Source organism: Corvus hawaiiensis, chromosome 4 (assembly GCF_020740725.1).
Source record: "Corvus hawaiiensis isolate bCorHaw1 chromosome 4, bCorHaw1.pri.cur, whole genome shotgun sequence".
NCBI classification, from domain to species: domain Eukaryota; kingdom Metazoa; phylum Chordata; class Aves; order Passeriformes; family Corvidae; genus Corvus; species Corvus hawaiiensis.
Window position 1 is genome coordinate 17,568,201 of NC_063216.1, and position 17,556 is coordinate 17,585,756.

General features: G+C 38.8%; 1 protein-coding gene across 8 annotated transcripts in view; it reads left to right on the forward strand.

Annotated features, from left to right (window-relative positions):
• The window catches only part of PACSIN2 (protein kinase C and casein kinase substrate in neurons 2), a 53,914-nt gene that overhangs the window by 13,667 nt on the left and 22,691 nt on the right, over positions 1–17,556 (forward strand). For 6 of the 8 annotated variants that reach the window (XM_048300848.1, XM_048300853.1, XM_048300854.1 and 3 more), the window contains exon 2: positions 13,903–14,013. In XM_048300848.1, coding sequence (XP_048156805.1) covers positions 13,954–14,013 — 60 coding nt within the window. In that variant the 5' untranslated portion in view covers positions 13,903–13,953. Of the gene's footprint in view, positions 1–10,861; positions 11,066–11,508; positions 11,733–13,902; positions 14,014–17,556 lie in introns of those variants that run through there. The other 2 variants (XM_048300850.1, XM_048300852.1) reach the window with 2 other exon arrangements.

The following is a 17,556-nucleotide window of genomic DNA, read 5'->3' on the forward strand; positions in this document are numbered from 1 at the left end:
AACTGGCCATGAGAATGGCACTGTAGTTTTTGTCTTTCAGAAGTTGCATGATGTCTTGTGAATTGGTAGATAATTGATTGTAGAGTCCCCATCACGGAAGACTTTGTGACTGGACAGGGTGCTAGGTAATCTCAGCAAGGCTCCCTTTGCCGTCAAAGACTGGACTAGAGAGGTCAGGCTGTTGCATGGTTCTGTGATCCTTGTAACTCGACAAATACTCAGCTGAAGTATTTCTTATGGGATCTGATTACTGTAGGAAAGTGTGGCTGTTGATCACTCTTTGAAGAGATACTGTGTAATCCAGCCTCATCTGCTCCCAGGACTTGTTTTTAGGATCCTGTGACCCTCACTATAACCCTCATCTTTTCCCAGTTAAAATCTGGCATAAAAAATACAAACAGATCTAACTTTTATCTTCTGTGGAACTGAAAAGTAATGCATTTTTTTTTCCTGATGAAAACAAATTCTGGTAGACTGTCCTCTGTCACAGTTAACTAGATCATCGATTGTCAGACTCAAATGAGCAGAATTTCCAATGCTAAAGTGTCACTGGTCCATGACAGGATCAGTAAACATTAGCCTTCTTTGGTTTAAAATTGGTGTTTTCAGCTGGAATTACGGCTACAGGCTTTTTAAGATAGTATGACAAAGTAGATAATAAAGTGCCAAGAGTTGGACATTGCATTTTCAGTTTCATAAATAACAAGGTAGAGAATAAATGTGTGTTGTCTACTGAATCAAGGTTATTCAGCTCTTGAATACTCTATATAGCGCATTCTTTACTAATGCTATTTTTTAGATGCGGTAAATTAGAACTGTTTTTTAAGTGTATTATCTGTTTTCATAATTTTGGGTGACTGATGCATCAACTAGATATTTTGCATCAGTGAAGCAGCTATTTTATCTTTCAGATGTAGACAGTTGCATAAGGTTTTTCAATATAAACTGAATTTCAAGTTAAACACAAAAGGAAAGAAAGAAACTGCTATAGGAGTATTTGTGTGTGTACCCTTTAGATACTTGTGCCACAGGTTAATAATACGTAATGACAAGAAAATCCATACAGCTGGACTCACCATCTCTTTGTGCTTTTAGTGTTCTCCTTTTAAATTGCACATATGTCTTAAACACGACTTTGCCTGTTCTGAGATAACCTTAGTAAATACTCCAAAGTATATTTAAAAAATATTTTTGAAAATTGTTCTTTCATGTGCTCTGTACCCTTAAGCTTCAGGAGTAAGGACAAAACAACTTTTAAACAGCTGTGGTCTGAGACCTGATGTGATTGTGTGAAGGTTCCTTGTGACCCTGACTCTTCAGCTGTTGAGCTGCCTTTATTAGGAGCAAGTGTTACTGAGCTTGAGGCTGGAGTTGCTGAAGGGATTCTCTTCCTGGGTTAGAGAAACTTCTGGCCTTCTCCAGAAAACTTAAAATGACTGAGGAGTTACCATGGGTAGTACTCTTTATTACTGGAGTTGACATTAGCTTTGTGGGTTCAGGAGACTTTCTAGAGGTGGGCCTAATTTTTCCAATAGTGTTTATATTAAGGCTTTAAGCCTTCAGAACCAGAAGTGAAAAATGTCTGTACTTAAGTTTCACAGGTGTTCTCTCCTGAAATGCTCTTGGCTTGAACTGTGATGTTAAAGAGTGTGATTATGAGAAGTATCGTGTGTTGCTTGTAAAATATTATAAATAATATCTTTTAATGTGCAATTTCTGTCATGTATTTTTCATTGTCTAAGGTTTTTTCTGCAGTATTTCTTATATATCTATTTCTATATATCTATTCAAAATCTTATATATCTATTTTATTCCACCATATGATAAAGACAGTTAAATGTGAAATTTATTATTCATTGAGTAAGCACATCACTTGGTTTTCTTATTCTTGGGGAAATAGAAATCTTATTTTCAGTTAAACTTTGAAGTTATTTTTGCATAATTGAAGCTTTCATCATGCAGCTGTTTCAGCTGTTGAACCATTTAATCCTTTTTTTGATTCCTTTGCTGCTCAGCCTCTTAACTCGTGAGCCATATGGAGATACGGCTTTATAATGGCAGTCATATGTAGACAGGTGACTCATTTCAGTAACCACAAACTATTCTAGAGCACTGGCTGAGATGATCCTGAGAGCAGGGACACAGAGCCTTGCCTGCAGTGTCATGGTACAGTTCTGTCTGTGTTCGTTGTCACCCTGCCCTGGCCTTGGACAGGAGAGTGGGGATATCCCAGCTGTCAGCTCAGACACAAACCTTGGGAGACAAATGTGGGATGGAATCTAGTGAGACATTCAAGCTGGACTCAGAAGCACAAGATCACTTGCTAGGTTGTAAAATCCCTTGGAGGTGGTAGTACTGGTAGTGCTTTTTATAAAATGGCTGAAAATCTCAGTGTGTTAACCATTGCTCTAGGCTATAACTCTAGTGGCTGGGTTTATATGTTTGTGTGCAAATAGACCATTATATATGTGGTTTATGCACAAAGTACATGTTAGAAATCCAGCTCAAGCTGTTCCTTTTGAGTGTGTGCAAGTTCGATGTTGTAATTCCAGAACGATTTTATTCCATGATACTAACTTTATTCAGATTACTTCATGTTATTATGCATCATGCAAAAATGAATTCTGTTGAATTATATCTTCATTTAAAAGATGATGTTGCATTGAATATAATGGCTCCAGGCTTTCTGGAGTCTAACATAATGCAGTTTTTCAGTTTGATGATCATGTGTAGAATGATTTGCAGTAAACTAAATAGCTTAAGAAATTTGATCACTTTATTCTGAAGCTACTTGTGCCTGCTTTTCTCAGCTGTTACAACTATCATACTGCTATTTGGTGAATGTAGAGGTCACTGACATATGAATTAAGTTAAATTCAAAAAGAAAAAAGGTAAGTTATTGTACCTTTAGCAGGAATTGTTTCTGGGTTTGAGAATGGTGTAACCATTTAAAATGCTGAAGTTACTCAGCAGTATATATGATGAAAAAAGTCAGTTGAGTAATTGATGCTTTTACTAAGACTTTCTTTCAGTACTGTGATCAGCTTTGGTCCTATTTGATATTAGTCTTGAATTTTCAGCAGTAGGGTTTTTGAGACTCTCGAGAGAGCACTAAATTGAGCTTGGTTGGGATTATCTACCTTTCTTTTTTCTGTCTTCTGATTGTTCCCCATGTGCAGGTTACATGCTGCTGTTTCAATGCTCCACAGTGGTGGCACAGCTTTATTAACTGCAAAAGCACAATGGTGATGGTGATGCAAGAACTGTCAGTTAATGGGGCCTCTTGTTCCACTTTCCTTGAACTTCAGTCCAATTTAGGTTGCAGAGTAGATGGCTGACCTACTTGTATTTTGGTCAAGCATTAATTTAAAATGGCATAAAAAGCTTTCCTTTTCCTGAAAAGCAGGAGCAGGGTAGAAAAGACCACTCTTTCTGAGGTTGGCCAAATTTAAGCATTCATTTCACGTTGTTACGTTTAGGGATTCCACGTTTAAGTGATTTGTGTGTTTGAGAGCTGTATAAGGTCATGTAACATGTATCCAGATCGCTGAAAATCATGAGGAAGACTGGCTGCTCTGCTGTGCTTTCTTTTCTAAACCCTTAATAAGATTAGTGAAACCTTTGCAAACCAAAGAAAAGCTTTCACCTCCTCTCTTGCCTAACCTGGATCCCATGTGCCTCTTTTAAAGCAGCACCTTGTTTTGCACACTGAAAACTCTAGGTTTTTCAGTTGCATTAGGATTAAAGTAGGTTTAAGTGTACTGTGTATGTTTAAAAAAACCCCAAACAAATCAAAACCAACAACCCCTCCCACTTCTGCCTTTGCTTGTCAAATTACATATACAGGGAAGGCCATAAAGTATGATCTCTGATCCTAATATTTAAGAATGACCTTCCAGGTAGCTTAGACCAATGAGTTTAGTACATGGTAAGGAGCCAGTTCATTATATGTATTACAAAAAATAATTACATGTTTTTAGGGAATATTTAATTCTACTAACTTAGAAGCTCATGTTGTCTAGATTACTAAATTGTAAGTAGAGGTATTCTGACCTTGTTGCAGTAATTACCATTTCAGGACCAGAAAATTAAATTGCCTAGAAACATGAGAATTCCTGGCTAAAGTTTAGCTCAGATTCACTGAGCTGAAAATCTGTTTAAATAGAATTCAAGAGTTTCTTTTTTTAGTGACCGTGTTAATGCAACTAAGTATTGAGTAACCTTCTCTCCAACTTTAACACAAGCAAACAATTTAAACTCTCCTAATAGTTCTTCAGAAGCTGCACTCAGTTTGCTTTAAAATCTGAATTAATCTTATTTAATCTTAAATATGAAATACAGTCACGTGCTCTTTTGTACTTTTACAGTATAGCATTGATTTTGAAACACTTGAACAGACCTTTTATTGTTTCTAAATGAATAATTACTTATTTCACTTACTGTAAAGAAAGATAGTTGAAGTTAAATATGCCTCTGGTTGTTTTCTTTCTGCATTTATGAATTGTATTCTGCAGAGGTCTGTACATTTTGTATCAGTTCCAGAAATGAAACTAATGAAATGGGGCATAATCTGATGACTATCACAGCCGAAGATGTTGCTTTTAAGTTGTAAGGCTATCTTCCTTAGCAGTTTTTACATTGATAGTGTTTTCCCCAAATACTGAACTACCCTTTAATGTATTTTGAGGGTTGAGGAATGTTGCATGATTATTTGACCCACTTTTTGTCAGCAGGGCTATGACAGTGAGGGGATAATGACTGCAGAAAGAATTGGTAATTACGGAAGCTACTGTTTAGAGCCTTTTCACAGCTTTGATCTAAGCCAAAAATTATGGCAGGAGTCATTTAATTTCTGCTATAGGGTACAAGTCCTGGGGTACAGTTCTTTGCTAGCTTTGGCTGTCCCTTGCACAAAAGCTATACTAGCAAATAATTTCTGGTGTTACAGGGTACTTGTGTTGAGGAGCTATCCTAGAAAATTGCTGGGTTTGCTTACTAGAGAGTAATCCATTCAGCTCCAAGGAGTTTTGTGTGGAAATGTGATGTCTCTGTGCTGTTTATATCAAGTATAACATGAGCACATTGTGGTCTGTTGTTTTACTGGGTTTGGGGATCTTCTCTTTCACCTTCAGCAATGTCCATCTGAGACAGGAAGGTCTTCTATAGGAAGGTCTGTTATTCTTTGTGCTTTCTCTTTATCCATGGTAAGGAGATCATCACTTCCCCTTTTCCTTTTATTTATATTTCCAAAAAGTGACAGAAAAATTCACTAATATGTGAAGAGTGCACAGATTTTCCTGGGTTCGCCCAGGCAGCTTCCCTGCCCCAGTCAGCCTTCCTAGTTTTTGCCAAGTATAGTCATCTGTATCCCGCTAAGATAAGCAGAAGGTGGGGTATGCTGACATCTTAATGCACAGATTTAGTTTCTAACAGTGATTTAGGCTTTGGAAACAAGTATGAGTTAAAGACAGGGCTGAATTTGGTTCCAATAAGGTATCTGAATTGGTTCTCTTCTGAAGTAAAGAACAGTAGCTCCTCAGTGCAACTTTCAGATTCAGGAGGACTGCCCTGTTTCACCTTAATTTAAGGGTTTAGATCTGCTTCCATTCAATGCATGTCAGTATTTCATTAATTAATATTACAGCCCTGTATTTCCTGAGGTGGAAAAATACAGCTTTTGACTGTGAAACAGTGAAACAACACATCTGTTTCCTAAGTGACTCATCTGCAAAGTGTGCCTACGTGTTTCACTGAGATATTTAAAAACACTCTCCTCCAGTGAAGCCAGTTGTATGATAAAAATACCTTCCCTTAAAATGGGCTATCCATGGCCTTTCCTAAAGGTTATAGTACACCAAATACTCAGCTTTGCAGCTATACAGAACCATATTATGACTGAAAACCCTGTGTTATTTTGAGTGTTGCGGTGTGGAGGGGGGCAAAAAAGACATTGCTTGAGCTACAAGGTTTTCATCAGCCCACAGGAAGTGCTAAAGTACACGCTGATGAGAGAGCTGTGTTTGTGGAAATGGAGATCAGGCAGTGCTGTGCAGGTTCTGTGGTTATCTGTGCAGTTATGCTGCCCAGCTCCAGAGCTGGAAACAATGCAAGTGAATTAAGGCATGCCTTTTCAGGTGAATAGCTTGTAAACAGAATGGGGAATGACTTTCCAAACAACTGTCATAGTTGCTTTTTCCTACCAAAATGTACTCTACTGTGTCACAGCTGATACAAAACTATTTTTGGCTGAGTGTGGTATTTTGCAATGTTTGTTTGAATGTAAGAGAGTGCATTTATCATGTTTGAACTGACGGTTCTGGGCTCATACAGCCTGCTGTCCACAGCACACATCGTTTCTAGAATGGTTATTGTACTGCTTTTTATTTATGTCCTTTTGTGGGGTTTCTGTTTTGAAGTAGAGCAGTGTTCTTGCTGGGTGGTCACATAAGTAAGTTTTGATGTCTGAGGCAGTGCTTCTTGTAATGTTCTATTTTGCTTCTTCATTATATGCCATTTTAGAACAGTTGTGTACATGTCACTTGTCTCTGCAACTGCTTTGCCAGTGCAGCTGTAAATGCTGTTTCATGGTTTCTTTCCTGGAGAATCCATCAGTATCACTCCTCTGCACTGTCCTTGTTTGTGCACTGTTGTAAAATTCTACTTGAACTAAATATTAAGTGTGTATGCTTTAGATATTTCCCTTGACATTTTACAAAAATTAGTTTTCATTATGAGTGTATATAACAAGCCATCTAATTCCACTAGGTAAAGGGTCAATTATTTATTTTTAAAGTATCTGGAGACTTAAAGATTTCTTGCTAACTAAATGCTTACAAAGTGTAATTTGCAATTTGAAGATGTGATCTTTTGCCCCCTTCATGGTTTTTTTGAAACAAATCTAAAAGGATATTAATCTCAATTTTATTTATTTAGGAAGGATGCCAAGATATTATGGTTAATTTAATTTTGGGAGACTTTGACAGGACATATGAATTAGTGTGTGATGTCACAGGCATTACAAAGGTGAACGTTAGAAAAGGGTGAACGTTTGTAATTAAAAAGTTCTTCCTGCGCTTTATCATTTTGATCACTCGATCCAAAACAGTGGAAAACCTCTGATTTGAAAAATCAGAGAGTATTTTTTGATGTTATTTTAACTGACAAATAATCCCGAGTTCTTCAGCTGGTTTTCTGGCAAAATTTACTCAAAGCCAAATTTTATTTCCTTTTTTTTTTCCTGCAGTGAAGAAAATGTTAATGTGGATTTTTCTCTCATACCTCCAGATAAAAAAAAAGTATAGTCTGAAAATGTTAAGGTTTGTTTTAGATATATGCAAGTATTTTAAAGCTCCCCACATCACTCTGTCAACTTTGCATCCTTAGCTGGTAGATCTATGCCATTTAAAGCATGTATTTTGCAGTGTTAATAATTTCTGTGGTCAGTGTCTGTTTAACTTAAAATAGAAACCTCTGCAAAGCCTCTGAAGGCAATTACTAGCTTCCCTGGTTAGAACAAAAATTGCAGAATGAAAGTACTACACCTACACACATTGGCTTGTCAAGCTGAGAATAAAAAATAATTTTTCCCCAAAGTCAGTGTTGTGCTATTTAAGGTATCTATCTCCTGGTTAGTTGGAAAAACACAGAGGAAGGCTGTGCTGGCAGGATGGTTAGGTTGTGAATGTGCAAAAAACCAGCACGTGTAACAGCAACATGTCTAACCAGCATGTCTGGCCACTAATGATGGGGAAGGAGGACAGGAGATAAGAGCTGCCAGCTCCAGGGCTCTGCCAGTCTTCTTTAGAGTGTGAGAGTGAGGTAGTATTTGTACATTGTACAAAATGTGCAGGCTAAGAGTCCTTTTGACTACGTTGGGTCATTGCCTCGTGTTGCAGGTGTGTTACTTCTGCAACACTTCTGTGCTGTGTGTTATTCAAATTGCTTGATCAGTAATTTTAAGTTTCATTTATTTAATAAAGTAATCAGACTGTTATGACTAAAATGGCTGTTCTTACTCCTTTTATTATGCATTGTGAAATTTATATGCTGTAGGATTGCATCACAGAGTGTTAATGTGCCTGAAGAGTTTAATTTTAGAGACTGTCTCCTCACTAGAGTTGTGTGGGATTTTTTTACATGTGGTAATTATCACAGAAGTTTAATCTCTTTAGCGATCTGATGTGTGCTGAAACTATGGCTTAAGTGTGTGTTCATGACTTGTATATTTAGGGCAGTGAATGAGTGCTACTTTCAGTGGTTTCACACACAGCATTTAGCAAACTTGGGCATGGGTGAATATAATCCAATACCAAGGAGGTTGTTGTGGACCAAGCAACCTTCAACTCAGGGGTTTCCTTAATTGACAGAAGTGCAAAGAGTCTCTTGTTAGTCAGGGTTATGAATAACTACTATGAACTGATAGCTTTTTGTTATTTAATGTCATTTTATGTTATCTGCTAACTGAAAAATGTCTAGGTGGCAAATAATTCAGGTATCCAAACTAGAAAATCTAGGAATAAACATTGCTCCCAGTCTCAGAGGAGTGTGCCTGGTAGGAAATAAGCTTGCACAGTCTGTAACAGCGTGCATTTCCTAGATTCCTTCCTTTCGTGCTCACGGTTCACCAAATAGGTTGCTGTCAACTTCTTTCCGAAAATCATTTGGTCCATGGCTCTGCCAACTATAACACAGAGGCTGAATTCCCAAAGAAGTAGTGATTCAATTTCCTTTTACGGACTTTTCTCTGGTGTTTGTTGCTGTAGTTGTTTTCTTGATGGAGACTAAGGGATTATCTTAAATCCCTGTGGAAAAGGGTACTATTCTCCCTGTTTTATGGATTGAAGAAGAACTAGGCCCAAGTCATTGATTTGAGACTCTACCTTTAAAAAGCTAAAGCCTAACTTCTGTTAATAAAATGCAGTCATGTCTGCTGATCGCAATTAGAAGACTTCACAGCACTGAGTAGCAGTGATTAATCATGGTTTGATGCATTTCTTCCCTGCACCCAGGGGCTGGAATTTTTTGGTGTCACTTGGATGTGTAAACCAAAGCATACTTTTTTCCTATGTTTACTTTTCATATTAATTTATGGACTTTTTAGTGTCAGTAGCTGTGAATCTTAACAGCTTTTGTTACATGATTTCACAATATTGCTAAAGAAGTTATGTCACTTTCTTCTGTGTAAATAGTAAACAGATTGAACCCTGAAGAAACTGGAAACTCTTATAGAGCAAGCTCTTTGGACAAAATAGAAAAAAAAGTAATATCTAAATTGCTTTATTTAACCAGGGAATATGAGATTGAGCATATTCATGGTGGGTACACTTGGTAGCAAACCACAGTAGTTTGCACTTAAAGCACAGATTGTATTTGTTTCTGTACAATGGAGTCTTGTTTCCTTCCTATTCCGTGTGGAACAAAACCTGAGACTTCAGTGAGTAATAAGGCAAAATACTATAGCTGAAAGTTCTTAGGAGCTGCTAATTGAAGTTGAGTCATGTTCTTATACATAAGTAGTTCACTCCTTAGTCATGAAACTTGGAATCCTGACAGGTTGGATCCATGGTGACAAATCCTGTCATTCCAAAAATAAGTTTAAAAGGTAGTGTGACCAGGTGCTTTTCTCTTCTAGAGGCTGCTAGACTGTCTCAGCTTGCATCTGTAGAGTCCTTGGAGACAATGCATGGCAATGCCATTTGGCTTTCTAAATACGGATTAATTTCTTTCTTCTGTATGTCATCTTGAGGACAGTTAAACACTGGAATAGGCTGAAGAGAGAGGGTGTGCCATCTCCATCCCTGGTGGTTTCAAGATCCATCTGTATAAAAGCCCTGAACAACCTGGGCTGATCATGCTTGGAAGGTTCTGTCACTCTCTGATTGAGATGTTTCTCTGTTGTGGACCAGTTTGTCACCTAGGGCCACAGTTTAGTGATTGCTGTGCTTTAAAGGCCATTGTACACAGGACTGTAATTAGATTTTTTTTTTTTTTTAATGCTATCTTTTTGAGTATAGTGAAATATATTTTCAAAATAAACATAACCTTCCTAAAGAGATCAGAATGTTAAAATCTCACTTTCAACAACCTCACCTGTTTCACAGTGAGAGTTCATCGGAGTTAATTGTTATTACAAGCTTGAAGGGGTTTAACTGAAGGATTTCTTTAAAAGCTTTTCCCCATCTTCCTGTTGAAAAATGCCTTAAGAGAAATTTTGGATTTCACTGGAGTATTTTAGCTTCTTAATAGTCTGCATTTGTTGCACTGAAAAAAAACCCAAGTATTTCAACATGAACAAAGCAAGGAACTTTGCAAATTGCTTTCAAAGTAACAACATCAAAACCAACTTCTTGAGAGCAGAGGCAGCATATTGTGTTCAGCTGGTTTTGTGTGTGGTATCTGAAGGTCTGCTTGCTCATTATTAGTTAATATTTCCTAAAATCCTTGTGTGTTAAGCCTCCAGGATGTTTATAGCACTTCTTTTCACACAGTAGGGCACTAGCAGTGAGGAAGAAATTCAAGGTCTTTAGTATAAAGCATGGCTAGAATGTTCCCTAAGAGGAAGCTTTAAAAAAAAAAGCCACATTTATTTATTGGTCCGTTTCCTTGTGTCAAAGATCAATGTATCCTAATTTACAAGAATTGCTTAAAGGCCAGGGCCAAGAAACTGGAGCCTTGTTTGTTTGCATCATTTCCGTAGCTATTACAGTATGTACTGTTCAGTATGGAGTTACTTTCTGCAGTTGGACTTTGTGGTTTATTTTTAGCCTATATAAGCTCTCGTGGCTAAAGTGTGCTTGTGACAAAAGGCAGCAGGGGCTCTGAACTGGTAAGGCTTTCTCTGTGCTGCTTTTTTTGGTGGCCGCAGCACTGTGCTTAGCAGTTGGGAGACAAGAAAAAGGTGCTAAAGAGATGGGCCTGGAGTTGTGGAATGAGAAGAAAAAGAGTGGATGAAGCCAAACTGTTGTGGGAATATAGGAAGTGGGCGTGTGCACTGTGCTTTCCTATGGAGTTACAGGTTCTGCTGCAATCCAGCTGACCAAAGAACCCCCGGCCCTGGGAGACACAGGTGATCATTTGTGGAGAATCTATGCAGAACTCATCTTTCTTGTTGTATCTGTCTAAATTTTCTAGATTTTACATAACAGCTGTAGTTGTTCATATGTTTACAGTGAAATGGAAGACCCTGCAAAACAAAAAAAGAGTGCAATGAACTTTACTTGTGAAACCTCTGCAAATTCACTTGGAGGATGGGAGGACCAAACCCTGACGAAAAATGTGCTAAAGGCCTGGCTGCTGTAATAATTCTATTTTGTGAGGGTAGCATGACTCACACCACTTAATGTTCCTATCTCAGTATACAGTTTATTTTTAAGTAGGGCTGTAAAAAATAGTGTTTTTCTGTTCCAGTTGTTGCTATGACTTCACAATATTTCCCTAAATACGCTTGCTCATACTTTCTCACAGCATAGTATTTGGCATATTAAAACCTTAATTCCATCAGTATTTCCTGAGTGCTGATCATTTTCATGCTTCTATGGAAAAAAAGGATAACTCTGTGTATTATGTAGTTCTAGTTGAGGAGGAATAAAAGGGTTTTTTTAAAAACCTAGTCACCACACAACCTGTTCCCTCATTTAAGAAAATATTCCTGTGTTTGAGCTTTTTCAGTTTTTCCATTTGACTTTTCAGGGTAAATTTGCAGGAATGATATAGTTTAAGCTCTTTTGTTAAAGGTAAGTGGACACTGTATTATTACTTCAGAACACTTTCATTGTCTTTTCTATCTGTAATCGGAGGGGAAAAATACTGCTTGTGTGGTTTGGGAGAGTGGGGTGGATGACTTGCTGAAACTTCCCTTCAGGTTTATACTTCAGGGTTTCTTTTACCAAGATGCTGAACTCTACAGCTGTCTTCCAGATCTCTTCCAAATGGCAGTGAACACTTTGGTTGAAAGGTCTTGGTGTAGTGGAGAAAAGCTGCCCTAACCCTTCCTGACAACCTTCAGAACCTCATTCGTCCCTTGTTCCGTGTGGTGTGCCCGGCTGTTTAATTTTAAACTATTCTTTTGAATTTGTCCAGCTAGTTGCAAGCTTACTGCACTTTGATTTCTTCCTTATGCTGCTTATAGCTGTCTAAAAAAGGGCATGAGAAAATATCAACACTTACAAATGAGATCTTTGCTTACCTTAATGTATTGTAAAAATTGCAAGGGACAAAATTTATCTGGAAAGAATACATTCCAGGTAAAGGTGTGCTTCTAGAGAAACTGACAATTGAATAGTGGTTTAGCTTTTCCCTCTTGGCTCAGTAAAAGCACAGGTGGAAATGCTGGTTTTTTGGTAATTACTAATTAAATAATTTGAAGATTGTTACACTAACAAGTAAAAATAATTTGTCTCTATATGATTTTCCCTTCTAGTTTGCCATTTTGCAGAACCCTTCTTACATTTCGGCTGTCTTTTAAAAATAAAATTCTAACAACTGGTGTTCCTGTTGTGGTTTTTAGTTTCATATTCACCATTAAGGTTATGTAAGCTTTTTGGGAACTGCATTATGTAAATGAATTGGATGAAAAACTGGTAAGAAGAAACAGCTTGTCTTCCCAGCCAGAGTAATTTTGTTATGTTTGTGCTGCAACTGTCCAAAGAACTGTTTTGTTTCAGTAGCTGGGTTTTGTTATAAACAAGTGCCTACCCTTATGGCACCATTATTTTCAGTGTATCCCAGAAATGCTAATTTAGTGTTGAATTCTCCTTGCCTGGGAGGCTTTCAATGCCATTTCTCTCAGCAGCTTGTCATAACCACTGGGGCAGCAAGGTCAGGTTTGAAGACGTTTTCTGCCCCCTTTTGAGGGGCCATGGTCCATTAAGGGAAGCAAGATTGCTAGGGCAAAAAAAGAGAGGGAGCTTCAACTTACAGTCTACTGATAAAAGTATTTATCCCACAAAGGGTGGTAAAATCTGTTTACCTGTATGTATCCCTGGTAGTAGTTAGAGATAAACTTGGCAGGAGACATCCAAACAGGAGAACCTGGCGAAGTATCTGTAGAGATCAGACAGGGATTTGTGCATGTGTTTTGGGAGGCAGCTGTTTCCTCTCTCTCCTACCTCTTGGTCTCCAGCCCACAAACTGCATTTGTGGATGCAAGTGCCTGGATTTTTGTCTCAGTTATGTTTTTGATGTTAATCTTACATGTTAGCTTAGGGTAACCCTAACCTTTTTCATAGCTGGTGATTTATAAAGTCATCTGCTTCGATGAGGATAGATTATATTTTTCTTCCTTGCAGCTGTGTCAATAAAAGTGAAAATGCCTGAATTGTTAAAGTAATTACTTACTTCTAATAAAGCACAGAATTCAGAGCTGATGGGAGTTCTGTTTTTTTGTTTTGCTAAAATAGAAAAATGACAAGAAGACATTTATTTTTCTTTAAATCAACAAATTTTGGCCTTAAATATTTCCGGTGGGTTTCATAACACAGATTCCAGTGGAAAAGAAATAGGAGTCAGTGCAGGTGGTTGTTGCAGAAGCAAAGGTCAGTTGATTGTCTCATAGGAATGCTTTGAAAGTGGAGTAGTTAATGAGTAAGCATCTCACTGCTCAATCTTTTCTTTTGGTTGTAATAGGAAATTTTATCATTAAATAAACTCAAGAGTAGTGAAATGTGATATAAGCAGATGCATTGAGTGTTTTCTGGACAACCAAAATCATGATAAGAACCACAAACTTTGTATGGTAGAAGTTTTCTGTTCCAAAATGCCCTGTGTGGTTACTTCTTGTTTTTATGTGGCACCTCTAGATATGAATATTAAATGACGTTGCCTAACATAATTTTTTTCTCATAACTTCATAATTCCACTGCATTAATAATGCTCATAAATGTTTTTTTTTTCCTGTTTTTACAGATTCTGAAGGTGTTTAAGCTCTGAATACTTACAAGCTCATCATACGTAGCAATGTCTGGCTCATACGATGATTCCGTTGGCGTAGAAGTTTCTAGTGATAGCTTCTGGGAGGTAATCCAAATGTTTTATTCAATATTTTGATTTTATTTTTTATTCTCACTGTAGAAAATCTGATTTTTGTGCACTGTAAATTGTGGAAAGAGTTGCAATACAAGACACATTGGTAATTGTGATCTGCAGAAATAGCCTTCGGGGTAGAAATTACCTTTTGGATTTTGACCTAGTTCTGTTGAGGGCTTTAATGGGCACAAACTTGAGGATCATCCATGTGGGTAAGGTATGGAATTCAGAATTGAACCTTTGTCAATTTTTACTGTCAAGGAAGGGCATGTGTGAGTAGCTTTTAAAATGATCAGTATTAAATCTAAAGTAACTGTTCCAGGCTACTGTAAGTGTACATAAGTTACAAATGTGTAAGACAGCGTGTGAATGTACTGCCTGTTTCCTGTTTGTATCTGGATATAAATGTAAACTTTTTTGAGAGAAGTTATGCTTATCTCAGTGTAAAAGGGTACATGCAGAAAGACAATATAAAGTACTTCATAATACCAGTAATTTGTGCTGCCCCAGTCTGACAGAGGCTTTCAGATGCTGTGCTAATTTAAGGTCTAAAGAAAGGAAACTTCAGAAAGCAGAAATACTTTTACAAAACCAGATCTTTTTCTTAGAGCAAAAAGAAAGGTTTGACAGCGCCAACACTGGCACAATTGGAGGTAAGTACACTGTTCAAATTAGCTGTATTCAGTAGGACAAACTTCTGCCATTTGAGAGGGAGCTCTTTGGAGTTTGAACTATAGCAAACATGAAAACAGCTCAGGGGAACCTGTCTGAATATTTCTGTTGCCAGAGATCTGTGTGTGACAGCTTGATTTTGGTGACCTGGTACTGTATTTCCTTTTAAATGTAAGCTTTTCTAGACCACTAAACTGTGCTCTTTGTAATGGCAGCATATTACATTTTGATGCAGATCTCCCATGGTTTTTCAATATATTTTCTAAAGGACCTAATGCCAATGAGGTTCTTGTTGAGTAGACAGGTACCGTTTTTTGAGGAGACATATTAACTATTATGTTAAATATATCTGTCTTATTTATAAAGAAGTTCTTTTAAAATCACTGTATTCTAAGCCTTGACCCCTTTTGTTGTAGGGGTACTCTGTAGGATGACTGCAGAGAGGCTGTGGGACCTCTACTCACAGAGCTGGCTGTGATCCTGAGCAATCTGAGCTATCACACCTGCTCTGAGCAGGGGATTGGATTACCTGATCTCCAGAGGGTCCTTCCAACCTCAATTTTACTGTATGGTTTGTTTTATGCTGAGGCAACTTCCTGAGCAGGCTTCCTTGCTACGAGTGTTTCAAAATAAAATGAGGCAAGTCAGGAAAAAAAGAATTCTGGACCAAAGGGGATATTTTGATGTGTGTTGGGCATCATATACTTGGCAGCAGAATGTGATTTCTGGCTGGCTGTTCCGTACCAAGCTGTTGTCTTCCATCAAGTAATCATGTCTGGAAGCATAAAAGCTGAGTGAATAAGAATGAAAATTCTGTAAACTAGGATGATTATGTTTGGACAAATTTGAACTCAAAGAATTAAATCCAATAAAGGATGATCAGAAATGACAATTACCTTAAATGAGGGCCTTCACGAAGATTTGCTTAAATGTATTTGATGCTTATTATAGGTGGCTTATTTGTGTTTGTGCTTTTGGTGATTTATTTTACATCATTTTGTAAACACTACTACTTAAGTCTGTTTCTTTGGAATTTTCTGTGTATTCTTTCCAAAAGGGCAGGACTGCAGTCTGTTTCATAAGCAATGTGAGTAGGCTAATGTATAATGCATGAGCATACCTTTCTTTATCCTTGGATAAGGAAATGTTAGACTTCTGCATAGCAATCAGTTGGTTTCCATATAGGGTTTTCTATGCTTTCTCTTTTTTGATTTATAACCACAAAGGTTGTTCTTTGCTGTTGAAGTGCTACTTGGAAAGTCATGGCAATCAGGTGAAATTCCAGGTGACAGGAAAGAAATGTTGTACCTGTCTTTAGAAGCGGTGGGAAGAAGGACCCTGGGAACTACGGACCTGTCAAACTCACCTGCGTGCCTGGGAAGATCATGGGACAGACCCTCTCAGAAGCTCTGATAAGGCACAGGGACGACAGGAAGGTTATTTGAGACAACCAAGGGCAAATCTTGTGTGACCAACCTTGTGGCCTTTTCCAGTGGAGTGGCTCCATCAGTGGACAAGAGAAGGGGTACAGGTGTCATTTATGTGGATTGCTGTAAAGCCTTTGACTCCCACAACATCCTTCTCTCCAAATTGAAGAGACATGGATTCCATGGGTGGATTGCTGGATGGAAAAGGAATTACTTGGGTGGTTGTATCCAGAGGGAAGCAGTCAGTGGCTCAGAATCCCAATGGAGATCAGTTACAAGTGCTGTCTCTCAGGTGACCATACTGGGACCGGTGTTACTTAATATCATAATTAATGGCATATTGGGATCGAGGGCACCCTCAGCAGGTCTGCAGATGACACCAGGCTGAGGGTGCAGTGACAATCCAGAGGGACCAGGACAAGCTCGGGCAGTGGCCCATGGGAATCTCATAAGGTTTAACAAGAGCAAGTGCTGGTGCTGCACCTGGGTCGGGGGAACCCCTGGGTTCAATCCAGGTGGGGATGAGCAGAGGGAGCAGCCCTGGCAGGAGGACCTGGGGGTGCTGTGGGTGAGAGCTCAACATACCCCAACCCAGAACCCCCCTGTGCTGGGCTGAGCCCCCAGCGTGGGCAGCAGGGGAGGGGGGATTCTGTCCCTCTGCCCCGCTCTGCTGAGACCCCCCTGCAGGGCTGCATCCAGCCCTGGGATCCCAGCACAGGAAGGACAGGGAGCTGCTGGAGCCAGTCCAGAGCAGGGACACCAAAGGGAGCAGAGGGATGGAGCAGCTCTGCTGGGAGGAAAGGCTGAGGGAACTGGGATTGTTCAGCCTGGAGAAGAGAAGGCTTTGGGGTGACCTCACTGTGGCCTTGCAGTGCCTGAAGGGAGCCCACAGGAAAGATGGAGAGAGACTCTTGACAAGGGCCTGGAGTGACAGGACAAGGGGAATGGCTTCACACTGACAGAGGGTGGGTTTAGATGGGGTATGAGGAAGAAATTCTTCCCTGTGAGGGTGGGGAGGCGCTGGCACAGGTTGCCCAGAGAAGCTGTGGCTGCCCCAGCCTTGGAGGTGTCCAAGGCCAGGTTGGATGGCACTTGGAGCAAGCTGGGATAGTGGAAGGTGTCCCTGCCCATGGCAGGAGGTTGGAACAAGATGATCTTTAAGATCCCTTCCAACCCAAACCATTCCATGATACATCTGGTTTGGAGTCATCTTTCCAAAGTAAATTTGACTGATATTTAGTCTAAAGCTCATCCTTTTTTATATGTTCTAAATTGGTTGTTTTATTTCTGAAGATTGTGACTTTGAATTTTGGTCTTAGTCTTTCTCGATAGGGTTAAACAGCTTTGATCGATGTGTTCTGTTTGATTCCATTAAAAAAGATGTGGTGCATTTGGAATGCTAGCTGAGTGCTTCATGCCTCAGGTCACAGAAGTA